Source organism: Triturus cristatus, chromosome 7 (assembly GCF_964204655.1).
Source record: "Triturus cristatus chromosome 7, aTriCri1.1, whole genome shotgun sequence".
NCBI lineage: Eukaryota > Metazoa > Chordata > Amphibia > Caudata > Salamandridae > Triturus > Triturus cristatus.
In genome coordinates this window covers 1610050507-1610074762 of record NC_140590.1, presented here as the reverse complement: position 1 = coordinate 1610074762, position 24256 = coordinate 1610050507, and the positions used below count along the sequence as shown (strand labels likewise).

At 46.5% G+C, this 24256-nt stretch overlaps 1 protein-coding gene across 4 annotated transcripts in view; it reads left to right on the top strand.

Annotated features, from left to right (window-relative positions):
* The window catches only part of DNMT3B (DNA methyltransferase 3 beta), a 511613-nt gene that overhangs the window by 182476 nt on the left and 304881 nt on the right, over positions 1 to 24256 (top strand). For all 4 annotated transcript variants that reach the window (XR_014966866.1, XM_085619485.1, XM_085619484.1 and 1 more), the window contains one exon: positions 18000 to 18141. Coding sequence is in view for 3 of the 4 variants with exons in the window: in XM_085619485.1 (XP_085475611.1) it covers positions 18000 to 18141 (142 nt within the window). In the remaining variant the exon portion in view is untranslated. The remainder of the gene's footprint in view (positions 1 to 17999; positions 18142 to 24256) is intronic.

The following is a 24256-nucleotide window of genomic DNA, read 5'->3' as shown; positions in this document are numbered from 1 at the left end:
AACTGTGGGCGATGTAGTAGCGACGGCGAGTACGCCTATGCTACGAAGTGTATGAATAAGTATGTGTTGCATTAGCCATCCCTGGACACGTGTTTCGAGGTAGTTGCCTCTCGTCAGCAGGGAGTAGGTAAGTGTAGAGGGGTGCCGCGTGGACTGCCAGCAATTAAAAACAGGTAAAGTACCTTTCAAGGCGCGCAGGTGCTGGTCAAAGACTCGTCAGTCTGCTAGCTCAGGAGAGCCGTAATGTATTAGGTATAAATGGCCGCACACTGCTCGTCACACCAGCAAGTTGCCCCATGGAACTGTGGGCGATGTAGTAGCGACGGCGAGTACGCCTATGCTACGAAGTGTATGAATAAGTATGTGTTGCATTAGCCATCCCTGGACACGTGTTTCGAGGTAGTTGCCTCTCGTCAGCAGGGAGTAGGTAAGTGTAGAGGGGTGCCGCGTGGACTGCCAGCAATTAAAAACAGGTAAAGTACCTTTCAAGGCGTGCAGGTGCTGGTCAAAGACTCGTCAGTCCGCTAGCTCAGGAGAGCCGTAATGTATTAGGTATAAATGGCCGCACACTGCTCGTCACACCAGCAAGTTGCCCCATGGAACTGTGGGCGATGTAGTAGTGACGGCGAGTACGCCTATGCTACGAAGTGTATGAATAAGTATGTGTTGCATTAGCCATCCCTGGACACGTGTTTCGAGGTAGTTGCCTCTCGTCAGCAGGGAGTAGGTAAGTGTAGAGGGGTGCCGCGTGGACTGCCAGCAATTAAAAACAGGTAAAGTACCTTTCAAGGCGCGCAGGTGCTGGTCAAAGACTCGTCAGTCCGCTAGCTCAGGAGAGCCGTAATGTATTAGGTATAAATGGCCGCACACTGCTCGTCACACCAGCAAGTTGCCCCATGGAACTGTGGGCGATGTAGTAGCGACGGCGAGTACGCCTATGCTACGAAGTGTATGAATAAGTATGTGTTGCATTAGCCATCCCTGGACACGTGTTTCGAGGTAGTTGCCTCTCGTCAGCAGGGAGTAGGTAAGTGTAGAGGGGTGCCGCGTGGACTGCCAGCAATTAAAAACAGGTAAAGTACCTTTCAAGGCGCGCAGGTGCTTGTCAAAGACTCGTCAGTCCGCTAGCTCAGGAGAGCCGTAATGTATTAGGTATAAATGGCCGCACACTGCTTGTCACACCAGCAAGTTGCCCCATGGAACTGTGGGTGATGTAGTAGCGACGGCGAGTACGCCTATGCTACGAAGTGTATGAATAAGTATGTGTTGCATTAGCCATCCCTGGACACGTGTTTCGAGGTAGTTTCCTCTCGTCAGCAGGGAGTAGGTAAGTGTAGAGGGGTGCCGCGTGGACTGCCAGCAATTAAAAACAGGTAAAGTACCTTTCAAGGTGCGCAGGTGCTGGTCAAAGACTCGTCAGTCCGCTAGCTCAGGAGAGCCGTAATGTATTAGGTATAAATGGCCGCACACTGCTCGTCACACCAGCAAGTTGCCCCATGGAACTGTGGGCGATGTAGTAGCGACGGCGAGTACGCCTATGCTACGAAGTGTATGAATAAGTATGCGTTGCATTAGCCATCCCTGGACACGTGTTTCGAGGTAGTTGCCTCTCGTCAGCAGGGAGTAGGTAAGTGTAGAGGGGTGCCGCGTGGACTGCCAGCAATTAAAAACAGGTAAAGTACCTTTCAAGGCGCGCAGGTGCTGGTCAAAGACTCGTCGGTCCGCTAGCTCAGGAGAGCGTAATGTATTAGGTATAAATGGCCGCACACTGCTCGTCACACCAGCAAGTTGCCCCATGGAACTGTGGGCGATGTAGTAGCGACGGCGAGTACGCCTATGCTACGAAGTGTATGAATAAGTATGTGTTGCATTAGCCATCCCTGGACACGTGTTTCGAGGTAGTTGCCTCTCGTCAGAAGGGAGTAGGTAAGTGTAGAGGGGTGCCGCGTGGACTGCCAGCAATTAAAAACAGGTAAAGTACCTTTCAAGGCGCGCAGGTGCTGGTCAAAGACTCGTCAGTCCGCTAGCTCAGGAGAGCCGTAATGTATTAGGTATAAATGGCCGCACACTGCTCGTCACACCAGCAAGTTGCCCCATGGAACTGTGGGCGATGTAGTAGCAACGGCGAGTACGCCTATGCTACGAAGTGTATGAATAAGTATGTGTTGCATTAGCCATCCCTGGACACGTGTTTCGAGGTAGTTGCCTCTCGTCAGCAGGGAGTAGGTAAGTGTAGAGGGGTGCCGCGTGGACTGCCAGCAATTAAAAACAGGTAAAGTACCTTTCAAGGCGCGCAGGTGCTGGTCAAAGACTCGTCAGTCCGCTAGCTCAGGAGAGCCGTAATGTATTAGGTATAAATGGCCGCACACTGCTCGTCACACCAGCAAGTTGCCCCATGGAACTGTGGGCGATGTAGTAGCGACGGCGAGTACGCCTATGCTACGAAGTGTATGAATAAGTATGTGTTGCATTAGCCATCCCTGGACACGTGTTTCGAGGTAGTTGCCTCTCGTCAGCAGGGAGTAGGTAAGTGTAGAGGGGTGCCGCGTGGACTGCCAGCAATTAAAAACAGGTAAAGTACCTTTCAAGGCGCGCAGGTGCTGGTCAAAGACTCGTCAGTCCGCTAGCTCAGGAGAGCCGTAATGTATTAGGTATAAATGGCCGCACAATGCTCGTCACACCAGCAAGTTGCCCCATGGAACTGTGGGCGATGTAGTAGCGACGGCGAGTACGCCTATGCTACGAAGTGTATGAATAAGTATGTGTTGCATTAGCCATCCCTGGACACGTGTTTCGAGGTAGTTGCCTCTCGTCAGCAGGGAGTAGGTAAGTGTAGAGGGGTGCCGCGTGGACTGCCAGCAATTAAAAACAGGTAAAGTACCTTTCAAGGCGCGCAGGTGCTGGTCAAAGACTCGTCAGTCCGCTAGCTCAGGAGAGCCGTAATGTATTAGGTATAAATGGCCGCACGCTGCTCGTCACACCAGCAAGTTGCCCCATGGAACTGTGGGCGATGTAGTAGCGACGGCGAGTACGCCTATGCTACGAAGTGTATGAATAAGTATGTGTTGCATTAGCCATCCCTGGACACGTGTTTCGAGGTAGTTGCCTCTCGTCAGCAGGGAGTAGGTAAGTGTAGAGGGGTGCCGCGTGGACTGCCAGCAATTAAAAACAGGTAAAGTACCTTTCAAGGCGCGCAGGTGCTGGTCAAAGACTCGTCAGTCCGCTAGCTCAGGAGAGCCGTAATGTATTAGGTATAAATGGCCGCACACTGCTCGTCACACCAGCAAGTTGCCCCATGGAACTGTGGGCGATGTAGTAGCGACGGCGAGTACGCCTATGCTACGAAGTGTATGAATAAGTATGTGTTGCATTAGCCATCCCTGGACACGTGTTTCGAGGTAGTTGCCTCTCGTCAGCAGGGAGTAGGTAAGTGTAGAGGGGTGCCGCGTGGACTGCCAGCAATTAAAAACAGGTAAAGTACCTTTCAAGGCGCGCAGGTGCTGGTCAAAGACTCGTCAGTCCGCTAGCTCAGGAGAGCCGTAATGTATTAGGTATAAATGGCCGCACACTGCTCGTCACACCAGCAAGTTGCCCCATGGAACTGTGGGCGATGTAGTAGCGACGGCGAGTACGCCTATGCTACGAAGTGTATGAGTAAGTATGTGTTGCATTAGCCATCCCTGGACACGTGTTTCGAGGTAGTTGCCTCTCGTCAGCAGGGAGTAGGTAAGTGTAGAGGGGTGCCGCGTGGACTGCCAGCAATTAAAAACAGGTAAAGTACCTTTCAAGGCGCGCAGGTGCTGGTCAAAGACTCGTCAGTCCGCTAGCTCAGGAGAGCCGTAATGTATTAGGTATAAATGGCCGCACACTGCTCGTCACACCAGCAAGTTGCCCCATGGAACTGTGGGCGATGTAGTAGCGACGGCGAGTACACCTATGCTACGAAGTGTATGAATAAGTATGTGTTGCATTAGCCATCCCTGGACACGTGTTTCGAGGTAGTTGCCTCTCGTCAGCAGGGAGTAGGTAAGTGTAGAGGGGTGCCGCGTGGACTGCCAGCAATTAAAAACAGGTAAAGTACCTTTCAAGGCGCGCAGGTGCTGGTCAAAGACTCGTCAGTCCGCTAGCTCAGGAGAGCCGTAATGTATTAGGTATAAATGGCCGCACACTGCTCGTCACACCAGCAAGTTGCCCCATGAAACTGTGGGCGATGTAGTAGCGACGGCGAGTACGCCTATGCTACGAAGTGTATGAATAAGTATGTGTTGCATTAGCCATCCCTGGACACGTGTTTCGAGGTAGTTGCCTCTCGTCAGCAGGGAGTAGGTAAGTGTAGAGGGGTGCCGCGTGGACTGCCAGCAATTAAAAACAGGTAAAGTACCTTTCAAGGCGCGCAGGTGCTGGTCAAAGACTCGTCAGTCCGCTAGCTCAGGAGAGCCGTAATGTATTAGGTATAAATGGCCGCACACTGCTCGTCACACCAGCAAGTTGCCCCATGGAACTGTGGGCGATGTAGTAGCGACGGCGAGTACGCCTATGCTACGAAGTGTATGAATAAGTATGTGTTGCATTAGCCATCCCTGGACACGTGTTTCGAGGTAGTTGCCTCTCGTCAGCAGGGAGTAGGTAAGTGTAGAGGGGTGCCGCGTGGACTGCCAGCAATTAAAAACAGGTAAAGTACCTTTCAAGGCGCGCAGGTGCTGGTCAAAGACTCGTCAGTCCGCTAGCTCAGGAGAGCCGTAATGTATTGGGTATAAATGGCCGCACACTGCTCGTCACACCAGCAAGTTGCCCCATGGAACTGTGGGCGATGTAGTAGCGACGGCGAGTACGCCTATGCTACGAAGTGTATGAATAAGTATGTGTTGCATTAGCCATCCCTGGACACGTGTTTCGAGGTAGTTGCCTCTCGTCAGCAGGGAGTAGGTAAGTGTAGAGGGGTGCCGCGTGGACTGCCAGCAATTAAAAACAGGTAAAGTACCTTTCAAGGCGCGCAGGTGCTGGTCAAAGACTCGTCAGTCCGCTAGCTCAGGAGAGCCGTAATGTATTAGGTATAAATGGCCGCACACTGCTCGTCACACCAGCAAGTTGCCCCATGGAACTGTGGGCGATGTAGTAGCGACGGCGAGTACGCCTATGCTACGAAGTGTATGAATAAGTATGTGTTGCATTAGCCATCCCTGGACACGTGTTTCGAGGTAGTTGCCTCTCGTCAGCAGGGAGTAGGTAAGTGTAGAGGGGTGCCGCGTGGACTGCCAGCAATTAAAAACAGGTAAAGTACCTTTCAAGGCGCGCAGGTGCTGGTCAAAGACTCGTCAGTCCGCTAGCTCAGGAGAGCCGTAATGTATTAGGTATAAATGGCCGCACACTGCTCGTCACACCAGCAAGTTGCCCCATGGAACTGTGGGCGATGTAGTAGCGACGGCGAGTACGCCTATGCTACGAAGTGTATGAATAAGTATGTGTTGCATTAGCCATCCCTGGACACGTGTTTCGAGGTAGTTGCCTCTCGTCAGCAGGGAGTAGGTAAGTGTAGAGGGGTGCCGCGTGGACTGGCAGCAATTAAAAACAGGTAAAGTACCTTTCAAGGTGCGCAGGTGCTGGTCAAAGACTCGTCAGTCCGCTAGCTCAGGAGAGCCGTAATGTATTAGGTATAAATGGCCGCACACTGCTCGTCACACCAGCAAGTTGCCCCATGGAACTGTGGGCGATGTAGTAGCGACGGCGAGTACGCCTATGCTACGAAGTGTATGAATAAGTATGTGTTGCATTAGCCATCCCTGGACACGTGTTTCGAGGTAGTTGCCTCTCGTCAGCAGGGAGTAGGTAAGTGTAGAGGGGTGCCGCGTGGACTGCCAGCAATTAAAAACAGGTAAAGTACCTTTCAAGGCGCGCAGGTGCTGGTCAAAGACTCGTCAGTCCGCTAGCTCAGGAGAGCCGTAATGTATTAGGTATAAATGGCCGCACACTGCTCATCACACCAGCAAGTTGCCCCATGGAACTGTGGGCGATGTAGTAGCGACGGCGAGTACGCCTATGCTACGAAGTGTATGAATAAGTATGTGTTGCATTAGCCATCCCTGGACACGTGTTTCGAGGTAGTTGCCTCTCGTCAGCAGGGAGTAGGTAAGTGTAGAGGGGTGCCGCGTGGACTGCCAGCAATTAAAAACAGGTAAAGTACCTTTCAAGGCGCGCAGGTGCTGGTCAAAGACTCGTCAGTCCGCTAGCTCAGGAGAGCCGTAATGTATTAGGTATAAATGGCCGCACACTGCTCGTCACACCAGCAAGTTGCCCCATGGAACTGTGGGCGATGTAGTAGTGACGGCGAGTACGCCTATGCTACGAAGTGTATGAATAAGTATGTGTTGCATTAGCCATCCCTGGACACGTGTTTCGAGGTAGTTGCCTCTCGTCAGCAGGGAGTAGGTAAGTGTAGTGCAAATCTGCCCCCACAGACCCCTCCTACATCAGAGGGCCAGCACCACTAGATTCTCTAGTGGTATCCACCGCACGTAAAAGGGCAAACTCCCAGGTGTCAGGCGAAGCACCACCACCTGACAAAGAGTCAAAACTACTGGACGCATCAGGAAAGCGTACTGCATCACAAGCAGCCAATATATAGCGTATCGCCAATACTCAAGTGCTAATGGCCAGATACGACAGGGCACATTATGATGAGTTAAAAAGCATAATGCACCACCTCCCTGAAAAATATAAAGCTAGGGCCAACGAACTAATTCAGGAGGGTAAAACTATTACTAATACCTCCATACGTTGTGCCCTAGATGCAGCAGACACAGCTTCCAGGGCCATCAATACCAGCGTCCTCCTCCATCGCCATGCTTGGCTAAGAATATCAGGGTTTAAACCGGAGGTACAAGCCTCCATCCTTAACCATCCCTTTGACCAAGAACATCTATTTGGCCCAAAAGTGGATGAGGCCCTAGAAAAAATGAAAAAGGATACTGATACGGCAAAATCCATGGGAGCCTTGCAGTCACACCCTCCTAGACGCTCCTTTCGACGCTCTTCCTTTCGAAGTACGTCTAGAGGCTACTCCTCAAACACCGCATCCACTTCATACAAATCCCCTACTCAGTCCACCTTCACAAGGGGTTATCAAAGAGGTAACAATAACAAAGGCAGAGGCAAAACAAACACCGCCCGCTCTGCCACACCGCCTACAAAATGACTTCCCCCCGCTCCCCCCAGACCATTCCACTCCGGTCGGGGGCAGACTCCAACATTTCCTTCCTGTCTGGGCTACCATCACCTCAAACAAATGGGTAACACAAATAATTTGGTCAGGCTACTGCCAAGAACTAATATCTACCCCCCAAACATTCCACCCAGACAACGCCCAATGTCACAAGAACATCTAATACTCCTAAAGCAGGAGGTAATCTCCCTCCTACAGAAACAGGCAATAGAACACGTTCCCACCAACCAACAAAATATGGGAGTCTACTCCCTATATTTTCTCATACCAAAAAGGAACGAGACTCTTTGACCCATCCTAGATCTCCGGCCCCTAAACACATACATAGACTCAGACCATTTTTATATGGTGACGCTTCAGCAGGTACCTCCGCTCCTCTCCCAAAACGACTTCCTGACCACTTTAGACCTAAAAGACGCCTATTTCCACATTCCAGTGCACAAAGCTCACCGGAAGTACCTCAGATTTGTAGTGGACGGACAACACTACCAATTCAAAGTGCTCCCGTTCAGAGTCACAACAGCGCCACGGGTATTCACCAAGTGCCTAGCAGTGGTGGCAGCACATTTGCGAAGACAACACATTCACGTCTTCCCATACTTAGACGACTGGCTGATAAAAGCCAGGTCATACAATCAGTGTGTACAACACACGTCCACCACTATTCAGCTACTCCACCAACTGGGCTTCACAGTAAACCACCAGAAGTCCCATCTACAACCATCCCACATAAAACAATACCTCGGTGCCACCATAGACACCTCAAGAGCGCTAGCCTCCCCCAATCCTGCCAGGATTGCAAGCATTCAGGCTCTACGCACAAAATTCATAGCACAACACTCCCTTCCAGCTCGAGTGTTTATGCAACTAATAGGGATGATGGCCTCTTGCATCTTCATAGTACCTCACGCAAGACTCCAGATGCGTCCTCTCCAAGAGTGCTTAGCGCGACAATGGAACCAGGCCTAGGGTCAATTAACAGATCTGGTGTTGGTAGACGGTCGCACTCATCGCTCTCTGCAGTGGTGGAACACCACAAACCTTTCCTAAGGTCGACCGTTCCTGGACCCGGTTCCTCAAATAGTACTGACAACAGACGCATCGCTCTCCGGCTGGGGAGCTCATCTATTACATCTCACCATATAGGGCAAATGGACACCTCAACAAAAGTTACTCCATATCAACCATCTGGAGTTACTAGCAATCTTCTTAGCCCTAAAATCTTTTCAAACCCAGATTTCAGGCAAGGCAGTCCTGATCCGCACAGACAACATGACAGCCATGTATTATATTAAAACACAAGGCGGTACACACTCTCCACAGCTCTCTCAACTAGCACAGAGCATATGGAGATGGGCCATACCCCAGAAAATCTTTCTCCTAGCTCAGCATGTCCCAGGAGTCAAAAACACAGTGGCAGATCTGCTCAGCAGACAGACACAACAGATCCACGAGTGGGAGCTTCACCCGCAAGTTCTTCACCCGTACTTTCAAATGTGGGGACATCCACAGATAGACCTCTTCGCCACCCACGAAAACGCCAAATGCCCAAGCTTCGCTGCCAGATACCCACACCCATTGTCCAAAGGAAATGCGATATGGATGAACTGGTCAGGCAGATTTGCGTACGCTTTTCCGCCTCTCCCACTCATTCCACTAGTGGTGCGCAAACTACAACAACACTCCCTCACACTAATCCTAGTAGCTCCAACGTGGGCCAGACAACCGTGGTATACCACACTGCTGGAACTATCTGTAGTACCGCACCAAAAACTACACCTCTCCACGCCTCTTAACCCAGAACCATGGAGAGATCAGACACCCAGACCCAGCTCAACCTTGCAATCTGGCTCCTGAAATCCTAGAATTCGGGTACCTAAATCTTCCCCCTGACTGTATGAACGTCATCAGAGAAGCTAGAAGACCTACCACTAGAGCGTGCTACGCCGCCAAGTGGAAACGTTTTGTTGTTTATTGCCATAACAACACCATCAATCCACTGGACGTGTCCATTCAACACATCATAGGCTACTTACTCCACCTACAAAGGTACAATCTAGCCTATACGTCCATTCGACTACACCTCGCAGCTATTGCAGCTTACCTACAAAACAGGCAACATCTATCACTCTTTAGAGTACCTGCCATTAAAGCCTTCATGGAAGGCCTTAAAAGAATAATTCCCCCCAGAGTGCCACCCTCACCTGTGTGGAACTTAAATATCGTTCTCACAAGGCTAATGGGGCCTCCCTTCGAACCTCTGCACAAATGCGAACTACAATTCCTAACATGGAAAACCGCTTTTCTTGTAGCGATCACTTCCCTTAGAAGGGTAAGTGAGATACAAGCACTTACCATTCAAGAACCTTTTCTCCAAATGCACCACAACAAGGTTGTTCTCCGTACCAACCCAAAATTCCTCCCTAAAGTCATTTCTCCTTTTCACCTAAACCAAACAGTAGAACTACCAGTATTTTTCTCGCAACCACAGACCGTTGCAGAAAGGGCTCTTCACACACTAGATGTCAAACGAGCCTTACTCTACTACATCCAAAGAACACAACCTTTCCGTAAGACCAAACAACTGTTTGTCTCTTTCTCTCCACCACACAAAGGGAACCCCATCTCAAAATCAGGGATAGCTAGGTGGATTGTAAAATGCATTCAAATCTGCTACCACAAAGCAAAGCAAATGCTATCCATTCCCCCTAAAGCCCATCCACCACGAAAAATAGGGGCTTCCATGGCATTCTTAGGGAACATCCCATTAGATGACATCTGCAAAGCAGCTACATGGTCAACACCACACACTTTCACTAAACACTATTGTGTAGATGTGCAAACCAAGCAACAAGCTAGTGTGGACCAGGCTGTACTCAAAACATTATTTCAAACCACTGCAACAGATACGGATGGTCGCCGCTAGGGTTGGGAACTGCTATATAAACTATGCACAAGTGTGTAATCTGCAGCTCATATGCCTTGAACGGAATATGCTACTTACCACTATGCATCTGTTCTTGGCATGTAGAGCTGCAAATCTACACACGCCCACCCGGCTGCCTGTATCTGTTCCAGACTATCTTATTTAGATACACACACATGGCATCTTCACTATTATTACTACGCTCCATCTTTCCCTGCTGGCGAAAAACAATCTGAGGATGGAGCCGAAGCCCATGCTCAATACGATCCAAAGGAGGAGTCACCGACTTCGTGACTTCCAAAGACTTTCCAAGAGAAAAAACAAACTGCAAACAGCCGGGCCCAACACCAGATGGCAATCTATGCACAAGTGTGTAGATCTTCAGCGCTACATTCCAAGAACAGATGCATACTGGTAAGTAGCATATTCCTTATCAAAATTAAATGACAAAGTAGATTTGAATGATTTTGTTAAGGGTCCTGTGGGTGGCAGGTCCAAAAGATGGGTGTATGCTATTTATAACAAAGTTTGGAAATTATCTCAAATTGAAGCTGGTTCCAGGTTAAGAGCTATTGATCAAGCAAATTTGGAAAAAGTGCTAGCTGTCATCGATAATAGCATTAACACCCTTTCTTCCAGAATTTATACATTAGATAATATTGTTTCATCTGTAGTGGATATTGTACAGGATGATATGTCTGTTTTATACCATGGTCACAATCAATTGCGTTCTATTATGCAGTTTGCATGGACTTTGCAAACATTGAAGGCTGGGAAAGTTCCCTGGGACTACATGAAAACATCATCTTTATTCCTGCCGTTTAATCTGACTGCAAAACAACAATTCATGTCCATGAAAGATGCAACATACTCATTACTGCATATTGAAAAGTTAGAACCTTTACCTTTCTCTGTGGCCGAATTGAACTCTGCTGTGTGGCCTATCCACGGTTTGATCACCTTGCCATTTCCATTGTTTAAGTTCAGTTCATGTATGAAACGTTATGCCCTAGGCAGATATGAACCATTGGGTACTGCTTACCTGAATGAAGTTTGGTCACTCCCATTTACATACAGATGAATGAGAGAGGGTAAAGAAGTTTATTTGAAAGGAGAGGAATGCACTTCCACACCTGATCACTCAGTAGTCTGTAGGCACATCCAATTGCATGGCGCCTGCAATGTTCAGGCACCGAATTTAGCTTGTATTCTGAAGGGAAATCCTGTGCCAGCCATTACGCCCACTTTTACATTATTAGCTAACGGTAGTTATTTGCTTTTAAATAACGAGGCGTGCTGCGGGATGCTAGTGGGAATTCCGTACATTGTAACTGTCTCACAACGCGTAGTCTGCTGTAAAAATGTCCTTTTCCCACCCCCGCATGGGAGACTGGATGTATCCATCTGGCTTTCCATCCCAACCTTGAAAGCAGAGTTCAACAAGATGAGCAGAATAAGGGCTCTATTGTCTCAAAAAGAAGTCGCACTGACTTCCTCCCGTGAAACATTCGTCCTTCACGTGGCAAACACCCGCACCGAGGTGCATTCGCTTTTGAATACTGATCTCCCCCTTCATTTCGGTGCTCTGATTCATACTATATTCAATGCCTCGTCAACAACTGGCTTAGTGCATTTTTTCAAAGTTGTGGGCTCCGGCCTCGTGACCTCCTTCCAAACAATATTTGGTGTGATACCGGCATTTTTTCATTCTATTTTGTCCAGCGTCTTCGGCGGGCTTCTGTTGATTCTCGCCCTCACTGCTGGTGTGCTCCTATTGGTCTGCTTGCTGCGCAATGGCTGCACGATATGTATCACATGACAGCCTGCCCCGGCTGCTTCAACTGCATAACCGGATCCTAGAATACTATGGAACATTACCTCTGGCCACTTTGAGCGCAGCCTATGGATTATCCTTCCGGTTCTCCTACTTTAGTTGCGTGCAACCTGTTTTCCATTGCCCCGATTGTCCATTCGAATGGGCTCTGGATTTGTGCCTGTCAAACTCGGCGTCTCCTGCCCCAGATTATGATCGACTAATGATTCCCTTAGTGGCTCATGAGTTGGATTATGGCCTGTGGAGCGGCACATGGAGTCCTAGGGAATTGGCATATATACGACAGCATATGACTTCTTGGCGAGAAGTTATCTTGAAGAACACGCAAGTTGTCCTCTGATTGTGCTAGAGGCTCCAGTTATCGAAGAACATGTATGTTCATTTACTTTACTTGACTGGATGGCGGAATCTTTTACAGAACATTATAATGACTTCCTCTTGGAGGCTGTTGCTACTTATTGTGCTTACACGTTGATGGATTAACTTGGGAGTTGTCCATCTTCCAATAATCCAACCCCAAATTTTTGAATTTTTCCCTTTTTTACTCCACACTGGGCTCTGTCGCGCCTTTGCGAGATGTTATATTTGTTTCCTTTTTCTAACGGGTTTTTCGAACTCTCACTACCAATTATATGGATGGGCAATACATGCACTTGGGGCCACATGCATCAACGAGAAAACTGCTCGCAAACGGGCAGAATCTGCCCCTTTGCGACCGGTATTTTTGCATTTGGGATGCATCATCCCAAATGCAAAAATCGCTATTTAAGGAATCTCTAAATAGCGATTCCTTAAATTGCGATTGCATTTAAGGAATCCCAAATTGAGATTCCTTAAATGCAATGCATGAAAGTTTAAAAATTAGCGATTTCGCTAATAGGGGGAGCAAATTACCATGAAGTTGAACTTCATGGTAATTTGCAAAAACTTTGAAAAATGCACTAAAGTGCATTTTTCAAAGTTCCATTTTACACACACACATGCCCTTGGGGCATGTGTGTGTGCAAGATGTATTCATATGCAGATTTCAGGGGTGCAACAGGGTGTCTTTTTGACGCCCTGGCACCCTTGAAATAGGTATTTTTGCATTTGGGATGCATCATCCCAAATGCAAAAATCGCTATTTAAGGAATCTCTAAATAGCGATTCCTTAAATTGCGATTGCATTTAAGGAATCCCAAACTGAGATTCCTTAAATGCAATGCATGAAAGTTTAAAAATTAGCGATTTCGCTAATAGGGGGAGCAAATTACCATGAAGTTGAACTTCATGGTAATTTGCAAAAACTTTGAAAAATGCTCTAAAGTGCATTTTTCAAAGTTCCATTTTACACACACACATGCCCTTGGGGCATGTGTGTGTGCAAGATGTATTCATATGCAGATTTCAGGGGTGCAACAGGGTGTCTTTTTGACGCCCTGGCACCCTTGAAATAGCATGAGCAATTTGCGATTCTCTAATTGAGATTAGCAAATTGAGAAAGTCCTCCCATTCATTCCTATGGGCCTCTAGGCCCATAGGAATCAATTTGCGAGTAGCAATTAAGGAATGTTTATAAATCGCTATTTTGTAAGCGATTTCTACATGCATAGCCTTTTGCTATTCCTTATTAGCGAATCCTTATTTTTCGCTATTAAGGAATCGCAATCGGCATTGTTGATGCATGTGCCAGTTGGTTCTGTCCCTATCGAACTTGAACTCTGCGTTCCTACTTTGCTTCCCTATTTTGTTTGTGGTCCGATGAAGGGAGGGTGTAGTGGAGACGGAGTTCCATGTACACATATTGCTATGTTAGCATAAGCGCCTTAGATGTAAAGCGCCATCTTGCCACTTTTGCTGCTTTTGCACGCGACACTGCAGGTAGCTGTTATTACAAGAAGAACTGCTTGCTTGCTTTTCCTTCACATGAGAACGGTCTGTTGTTCACATCCCTAGACGTGCACCGCGACTTTAGTCTGAACGCTGTGTGCAGAAGCCGTCAAGGTCAAATAACAATGTATGCTTTTGAATTCATGTTGATAGGCCCACGCTCTAGCCATAACACGCACAGCTGTAAATATCTGAAACTCAGGTGCCTTTAATATTGCATTTGCATGCATGATTCAGACACTTGGAGACAACCTTTTCCAGACGCAGAGCTGATCCTGTGATGTGATTCACCTAAGCTGATATTTACGGTATGGGGTTCCCCATTCAAGCCTAGACACCTTCTATTAGTTTCATAAAACTAGCTTACTAGCGAAGGGAGGGTGGCCTTATTCCACTATCATTTGTAATATGATTTATCCCTTCATTTTCTATGGTATTGTAACAATGCTGATGATTTTGTTTTTAATCATTTGTCTGCTTATGTTAGCGAAAGTACTGCACCTTAGGGCACATAGTTAAAAATAAACATTTTAATCTTTACGGTGTCTCTGATTACTCTTGTTGTGGACTGATATGGAATAATAACGAAAAGGTGTTTCTGATTCCCACCATTCCTGAGAGTACTCTAAGTCGCTTGTTCTGGGTTGTCTAACCATTGGTAGCTTCGAGATGAAATGGAGAACGAATGAGACACTGATGCTAGTCGGATTGGGTTCTGGGTACTGAGGTGAGTTTTTGGTACATCGCAATTCACCGAGGTTCTGGTTTCCTGCGCATAGTTCTGTGCATGAGCAGAATCCCTGCAACAAGGAGGACTGGGTTTGGGCTATATGGGGATGCCTCGTGGGCAGACTTTGGCGGCAGGTGGGCTTCCCCCAGATTTTTTCAAACGCATATAGAATTGTTCCCTGGGAGATTGCTGGGTGTCTACAGCGAACACTGGGTAAACTCCCTCAAACCATGAGAGAGGCAATCATTGTGATGTTGCTAAAACCTAATTGTGATCATTCACTGCTGGGATCCTATAGACGTTGGACCTCTGTGATCAGCGTTTATGCAAAGATTTTTATCCAAAACACTGGCAAACAGATCACAAAGGATGGTAGTTTTTCTAGTGCATGAAGAAAAATTGAGTTTCATCCTGGCAAGAAGTACCCGCATGAATATCCAGCACCCCACACATGTTATCCACACTATGCAGAATTCCGAACTGGAGGGAGTGTTTGTGTCAATAGATAAAGAGAAAGCATTCCATACACATACCAGAGACTGGGGATACATGCTGACGTTTCTGAGCAGGATGGGCTACGGACCCAATTTTTTGAGGTGGATATCAGTGTTGTTTTTAGGCCCAACAGCTAGGGGACTGAGCAGAAGGCAATATCTCGAGTGGATGGGAGTTGGAGAGGAGGACTAGACAAGGCTGACCCCTGTCTCCTCTCTTTTAAGGCTGGCAGTGGAGCCACTTGGCAGAACTTGGCAGTTCTACGTGAATGGGACATTGAGGTAGGGGACAGCATACATATGGTGTTTTTGAATGCTGGCAACACCTTATTATGTCTGCAAAGACCACAGGCCTCGATTCCCAGACAGTTCTCCAAACTGCAAACATTCGGAGGATACCAAGCTTGCAGGGGTAAATCGGTGATGTTCCCACTGGCAAAGTTGATCAGTTGAAGTTCAGATGATCTCCCTAATGTGGGATTGAGGTGAGAGCTGGATAAGTTCCGGTACCTTAGGATCCAAGTGGTACTTACAGCGAAGAAACAAAATGCCTATAATATGGCAGTGTTGTCAGGACTGAGATCCTCCATACATTTCTGAAATATGCTCCCAGTGTTGGCTATCGACAGGATTGCCTTTGCTAAGATGGTGTTTCTCTCTTGTTTATATATTTTTTAGAACTCAATGTGCATTGGAACACATTCAGGGAGACTGACAATCTTTTTGCTCTCCTTGATATTGGCCAGTAGCAGAAGTAGTAAAAGGTCAGAAGGCCTGATGTTAGACATGGAGGAGTTAGGTCTTGGGATTCCCGACTTGGAGTTATATTATATGGCTGTACTTTTGCAGCATACTGCCTGGTGGAGTGCAGGGGTGGATAACTGCAGAAAAAGATTTTTAGCATGACACCATGAGGCCTTATGGCAGGCAATAGACAGGACAAAGAAAGCTCAACTGTGGTGCAGCATGTGGCTAGACTATGGGTGACTGGAAAAAAAGATAATGCAGAAGCCCTCATTCTCTGAAGCACTGCCGATTTAGTGGTTACAATTGTTTTTGAAGATTGGTCAGGATATGACCTTTACAATATGGATAGATGGTGGATGCAAGACCCTGAGTGTTGTTGCATCACGTTCGCAGAGGCCCAGGAGACGTTTGCAATGGGACCTGGTCAATTCCTGCATTTGGCTAAGTTGACTAAGATAATCAAATACAGCTGGACGTGTTTCCCGGTGATCCCTGAGGTGACAAGTACTGTTAGAGGTCCTGTTGGAAATGGGATTGACCAGAATACTAGTCTATTGCCTATACAACACCCTGAAAAGAGACAGGGTGAAAGTAGTCCTTAAGGCAAGGGCTAAGTGGGAGAAAGACCTGCAGGAACCGTTGATGGATAGTGAATGGGACAGGGCATGTGCACAGGTACAAAATATATGTAGTAATATCTGGTTCAAACTTGCATACTTTTATATCCTGCACCTCACATGCCTCACACCTGCAAGACTTCAGAAAATCTTCCCAGTTAAGCCGGATGTGTGTCGAAAATACAGACGGGGAGGTGCAGGATTCCTACACATGCTTTGAAGCTATACAGAAATATACTCTTACTGGAGAAATTTAGCTCAAAGACTGAAAGAGGTGACAGGTATTAGCTTGTTCTGTTAGTTAAACAATGCCTTTTGGGTGTCATTCTTTCTCCCAAAACAGAAAAGTAAATACTAGATGTGCAGCTCTGAGATTACTTTTGGTGAAAATGAGAATAGCTATAAGATGGTTATCCACAAGGGGACCAACTGGGCAAGGTTTGGTCAAGGACATGACGGATGGGGCCCTAGCATTGGAGTGGTGTATGTGAGAAATAAGGACTGAGGAAAAGGGAGATGACGACCTGGCAGCATGTGCTGAAATGTTACAAGAGTTAATCCTGGGTCTGGCAGAGACCGCACTGGGGAACATGGAAGTCGATTGCCAAACACAGGGAGAAAATGAACGTTGAGCATCCCAAATTGATGAATAATCTAGTGCCTTGGGAAGTGGTGTGTGCCATAACATTTGAATGAATATCTTGTTAGTTGTTTGCATATGTAAATATGGGTTTGGCTCATGCATCAATATTGACACTCTAGAAAAAGAGCCCCAGAGATTTTACTGCAGTTTTTACTGTATGTATGAAGGCTATGAATGATATTAATGCAAAGGAGGTTTGTACACCCTGTCATTGTTCTTATATTCTTCAGGCAATTGTTGAATCCGATTTGAAAGTGTTATTCGATAAATGGAAATATAGGTTTAAAAAGCAAAACCCTACCAACCGCCATTTAACAAGGACCTAATCGCTGATGTTTTGGACTAGAGTTTTTTTCCGGAATGATGAGTACACACACCTACCCTAAATTAATTAGCAACCCAGTCCATGAGATCTTTTGAAAATAGGGTTGAATGCTATGGACAATGAAGGCCTTGCTGGTGCCAGAAAATATAATTGTCCCTGCCACCTATTGTGTATCATCTGCTTCTGCATGACTTATTTGGAGTTCCTTCTGCATTAAAGTGTCCCTTCTACTTTTCTACCAACATGTAATGAATTTGTTGGGTGCAACACTTGACAATTGCCAGTGTGGAGATGGGAAGGGAGACGACACATTCGAATCTTCGAGATGTTTTCATGGTATTCATATTACCCCCAACAGCAATTTTGTGTAGACTAAAGATAGCAGATTAGCTGTTTTACCTTTACAGCACTGTGATAAAATTATTGTTAATATGAAGTGTTCACATCCTTCAAAGATAAAAGACATGTAACTTTTATGTTCCAGTATATTATTTTAGCATATATTGGCACATATTAGGGTTAAACATATTATGTTAAATAATGATTTATTAATGAATAGCATGTTCAGAAGAATTTTTGTTTTTTCAATGTGCAGGTTGCCAGCATTCGAGCAGGGAAGGCGTTTTCCAGGAACTCTGGCGAGTCTTTGGAAGACCAGCTGAAGCCGATGCTGGATTGGGCATTTGGAGGCTTTCAGCCTTCGGGGTACTCTGGATTAAAGCCATCACGAAAAACAGGTTTGAGGAATAACATCCTAAGCAAGGAAAACAAATATGACAAATGTTCTGGTATTATTCTCAGGCTACACTTATAATATGATGGGGCTACATTCTCCAGTATTGGATTTTCATACATTCACATTTTTAAATCATTCCACGTAGTCCCTGGAACATTAAATAGCAAATAAAACAGTGTTAAAATGATCATAGGTTTTAACAGCAGTGTTTGTTTAGTAATGCATTCACCTTATTTGAAGCAACCTGAAATTAAGCCAAGGTGGAAGTGCCAGCTCTCCCACTCCTCCTAGTTTCCACCATAGCTCAGATTTCTACTGCATGTCATCATGAGGGAGTCTCCATACTGAGCTCTCGTCTAAACTCTCAGTTACCTTATATTGCTGTCTTTCTGGTCTACCATTGGACTGAGCCAGCCCTATCTTCAGCTCTCAGCCTACTGTAAGTTGTTTTTAGGGTAAATTCTTTATTCGCTGTACCATGGGGACCTTTTCAGATTTCAACTATCACCATGACTGACAGAGAGAAAAAATCTCTTTTTAAGGCTTCACTACCTGTGGATGACCCACATGACAATTTATTGCCTTTATTCTAAGCACAAGACTTCACGCTATGATATTTGTAATACGTTTCCTACAAAAAACTCTGAAAGACGAAAAAAGGAGATTGGCCCTTTATTTGTTGGAGAAGAAATACTCTCCTTTTAAGGGGGATGCCCTCTCCTCTGGGGATGATTCAGTGAAAGTGATTCTCCAAGCACTTTAACAAGGGTGGTGCAAAAAAGAAACCATTTGGACTTTCCTAGGCTAGATCTGCAACCTTAAACACCTGCTGTCATCTGCTCACATAAAGGCACTAGAGTTTCCTTAGAGAAATGCTCCAAACATCATGAGCTCAATCCTGCTCAACAAATTACCTCTCTGAACCTTCAAATAGAATTTATGTTTCCACTGGTGACTTCAGCATCGTCGACGATGAAAAAGGATCCACTGTCAACAACGTTTCATTGTTGTCAATTACACCCTCATCGACAAATAGGGCGCAGATGACTCGGTCTACCTAGGAAGGAACATCATCTTCACGTACGGGAGCTGCTACAAGAAATTCTTCTTTTCCTCCTCAAACGAGCAATCAAAGTGGTCCCAAAGCCCCAGAAGAATCTTTGATTCTGTTGCAGATTTTTCTTGGTAAAGAAGAAGAGAGGTCATTGGAGAGTTCAACAAGTTCATGAGAAAATAGACCTACCGCATGATTACGCGCTAGGAAGTCCTCCTTATGCTTCAGGAGAACGACTAATTGATGTTCCTGGATCTTCAGTATGCCAATGTTCACAAGGCCAAAACACTGAAAGCACAGAAAATACCCCCGCTTTACAGTGACGACGCAGCATTATCAATTCAAATCGATACCCTCCGGCCTCAAGTCAGCACCGCAGTTTTTCACCAAGTGCCTTGCACTGGTTCCTGCTTACCTTCGGTATTAGGGTCATTAAGTTTACGCTTACTTGGATGACTGGATGGTCAAGGCTCCCATGAGTGAAGAAGCAAACACTTTTTCGGTTTAATGCTAAACATTGACAAATCATCCACAGATCCTCATACCAGACTACAATTCTTGGGAGCCATACTGGACACATAGGTTGGAAAAGCTCTCCACTATGAGGAAAGATTAGCAAAGCTCCAAACCATGGTAAAGACCATCTCAAACAGTACATCACAGTAAGAAAATACAAGTATTTACTGGGTTTAATGTCTTCATGCATGGGTGTAATGCGCTATTGCAGTCTCTGGATGAGTACCATCCAACAAGAACTGGACAGCAAATGGAAGCAAATTCATGGTTTGTGGAACAACCTAGTCAAAGTCACAAGGCATTGAAAAAAAACACTCGTATGGTGGCAGATCATGCAAATCTCAATGTGGAACCTCCCTTCCATCCTACCTCAGACAGATTAATTGTTACAACATATGCTTCCTTGGAAGGTTGCAGGCCTCACATACAAGAACCTTCAACCAAATGATTAGAGTCAGAGGAAGAAAAGAAGCTCCACATCAACATCTTGGACCTCCGAGCCATAAGACTGGGCCTCCTGGCTTTCCTTCCAAGACTCAACAGGCCAGGCTGTTGTCATAAGAACAGACAACACAGCATTGATGTTTTACATCACAAAACAAGGAGGAACAAGGTCCCAGCCTCTCTCGGAAGAGGTGCAGTTACTGTAGGATTGGGCCATCTCCCATCACGTGGACGTTGTGGTGGAACATCTTTGTGGTAGACAAAACAATCAGGCCGACACACTTAGTCAAACATTATCAGACTGTCACGAATAGGACCTCCACCATGATCAAGTGCATTGCGTCCTTGCAAATGCGGCTCCCCTATACTGGATTTATTTGCAACGTAGAAAAACAAGAAATGCTGATATTACACAGCAGGTTTTAACAACCAGGGTCCACAGGCAGTGCCTCTTCGATCAAATGGTCCCTTTCCATATTAAGAAGAAAGGGAGATACCCTAATGCTGAGAGAAGGGACGGGGTACGAACTGAGAAACAACACAAAATGAATGAATGAATTGGCACTTATAAAGCGCATGGCTACCCGAAGGACTCCCAGCGCTAGGAACCGAACACACCCAAATGAACGGCTTTAGACGACCGGGAACAAGAACGTTTTCAGCTGTCTGCGGAAGGACATAAGGTCTTCCTCCTAGCGAATGTAATTTGGCAGAGCATTCCAGCTCTTGGAAGCAATGAAGGAGAATTGTCTTCCCCCCACTCCTGGACCTATATAATCTAGGGACTACTGCCATGCGTTCATTTCCTGAGCGCAGGCCTCTACTGGGACAGTACGGGGAGATGATGGAATGTAGAATGGGGGGACCCTTAGAAGACAGAATCTTATGGGCGATGCAAAGGGATTTGAACTGGATCCTCTCCGCAACTGGAAGCCAGTGTAGAGAGGCAATAGAAGCTCGCGCAGATTTTCTGGGGGGCGTCTGTTAAAGCAGTCAAACTGCACAATTCTGCACAGTCTGAAGCTTCTTTATCATAGATCGCGGGGAGCCCAGATAAAGGGCATTTGCATAATCCAGACGGGAGAGAATTAAGGCTTGGACCAGCAGTTTCCTAGCATTGAACGGCAGCAAGGGCAGGATTTTCCTAACCATCTTAAGTAGTCCATATTAGGTTCCTGCTCCTTCATGTCTAGCTTATCATCGAGCCAGACTCCAAGGCCTTTTATTTGGTCTATGGGGGGGCATGCTGCCCAGACATTTAGGCCATAGAGAGATAGGACCTAATGGGGAAGGTTTATCCAGAAACATCAGGTCCGTTTTTGCTCCATTCAGTTGTAAGTAAGAGCCCTCCATCCACGCTGATACTTTTTCCAAACAATTGGCCAAATTGTTTTCCCTGTTCCTAGATTGATTGAGGGAAACAATCAATTGGGTATCGTCTGCATATGTTACAATCTGTATGCCAAAAGGTTTGACAATCTCGGCTAGGGGGCTCATATAAATGTTAAAGAGGGTGGGGCTCATGGACGAGCCCTGAGGGACCCCACAACTCAATGGCATACTCTTAGAAATTGAGTTGTCCTCAAAGACCTGAAATGAGCGGTCGTCTAAAAAAGACTCCAGCCACATTAGTGCAGTTCCAGATACCCCCGCTTCTATAATTCTAGAGATCGGCAGTTGATGGTTGACGGTATCGAAAGCCGCACTCAGATCTAAGAGAAAATTGCGGCCGAGCTTCCGGCATCCAAGATTTTCCTAGCTTCCTCAGCAACTACAATCAGAGCCCTCTCTGTGCCCTGATGGGGTCTAAATCCAGTTTGTGATGGATGAAAGCAATCATTCTCCTCAAAAAAGGTGGGCAGAGTGGAGTTGACATGCTTTTCCTCAATTTTTGCGATCCCTGGAAGCAATGAGATTGGACGGTAATTAGCAAAAGCTTCAGGGTCTGCACCTACTTTCTTAAGCAGTGCTCTCACCATGGCTCGTTTCCATAAGGAGGGGACAGTCCCAGAAGCCAGAGAAAGATTGATAAGTTCTAGGATAGTGGGAGCAACTGTTCGGGGAACCTGATTTTAATTTATGAAAATAGATTTTTAGGGTACTTTATATCCAAAGGAGGGAAGATCTCCAACCTAGTAACAGGTGAATTTGACTTATTTTCTGATGGGAGGTCATTTAAAGAGGTGGTTATTGGCAGAAATGCCGAATAAATGGATTGAATTTTAAAAATTTCCCGCGGGGAGTTGGACGCTGAGGAAATCCTAGTTGCCTAATACAGGGATTGGGCTTTGCTCACTTCTAGTGTATAGATTTTTATAGCTTCCCTGTAGACGCACTTCCTCTCGTCTGAAAAATCTTTTCTCCTTTGCCTCTCTGATTGTTTGCATTTTAATTTAATTTTCTGAGTTTAGGGGTGTACTATGCAATGCTCTTGGGGCCCTTCTTGTTGGTTGTCCACTTCTTCGGAGCCACCAAGTCCAGAGAGGCTTCGATCCATTCATTGAATTCATGGTTGGCCGATTCTGGGTCAGCTTCCAGTACTGGGCGCGTATTGTTAAGAGTAAATGCCCATGTCTCAATAGGAAGCCTAGACCAATTGCGGCTAAGTTTCTTTACCGGATCCAGAATTGGGTCACTAGTCAAAGGGGACCATGAAAAAGCTATCAGGTAGTGATCAGTCCACGGTAGTGGAGTGGGATTCTCCACTATTAAGTTATTAATGTTGGTGAAGATAGGATCGAGTAGATGACCTTTTAGGTGAGTTGGACTGTTCACTTTCAGATTAAGTGAGAGGGCACCTAAGCTATCGAACAATTCCTCCGAATTGGGTGAGGAAATATCATCAATATGGATATTCAAGTTCCCCAATACCGAAAAATTGGGCAGGCAGCTCACTGATTTGGCTAACATTTCAGGTAGGTCGCTATTAAAAAGACCGATTAGCTCCTGGAGGTCGATAAACTAAAACCCCGGAGAAGGTACAGGTATGCGAAAAGCAGATGGCAAACGAAATACTTTTTACAATCGGAGATCAAACCCTCTTTGATCCGGCAGCTGAAGGTATCTCCATGGATAATGGCCAGGCCCCCTCCTCTACTTAATATCCGATCTTGTCTTTGGATTACGTAGCCCGGTGGAAGAGCCTGGACCACTACTGGGTCTAATGAACTGGTGAGCCAAGTTTCCGTGAGAAACATCGCATCCGGATTTTCTTCCTCCAAAATTATCCGAATTTCAATGGCGTGTTTGGAAAGCGAGCAACAATTCAGCATGTACATTATATAAGCTGCATTATAAAGAGGAATCTTACCTACTGAAAGTTGGGGATCGAGTACTAGGGTACAGTGCGGGCATTTATTATTAACAAAGGGCGGCCCAAGGCTGTGATAGCACACCTGCGCCTCCGTTCCTTTGAGCTTGATCAACTGAGCTGCCGTGTAAGAGCAAGGTGTCCTCTCAGGAGAGCCAGGGGTCCTGGCCCCTGGACCCGTTCGGGCGCAGACGGGCTTGCCTTGGCGCGCCAGCAGTACGCCCGCTGCGCGATCGCGTTATCTGCCCCTTTTCACTCAGGGGCGAGCGTGAGGACCGTGGCAGCTAGAGCGCTAACCTGTCACTACCCAAAATGTCTGTCCCCACCCGGAGCATTGAATACAGCTCCTTGCCCCACAACGAGATTCAGGTAAGATTGAAGTCAGCAATTAAGTTTTAAAAACAGAATGTGCAAAATTAGCAATTTACCTTTTTAAAAACCCAAGCGTTCTGTGCGCCACAGCCGAGAATCGGACTGCACGCGTCACCTGTTAGGCTCAGTTCCGCTGCGCAGTCGCATCATCCGCCCCTTTTCACTCAGGGGCGAGCGTGAAGACCGTGGCAGCTAGAGCGCTAACCTGTCACTACCCAAAATGTCTGTCCCCACCCGGAGCACTGAACAAAGCAACTTGCCCCACAACAAGATTCAGGGAAGATTGAAGTCAGCAATTAGGTTTTAAAAACAGAATGTGCAAAATTCGCAATTTAACCTTTTTAAAAACACAAGCGTTATGTGCGCCACAGCCGAGAATCGGACAGCATGCGTCACCTGTTAGGCTCAGTTCCCAAAATG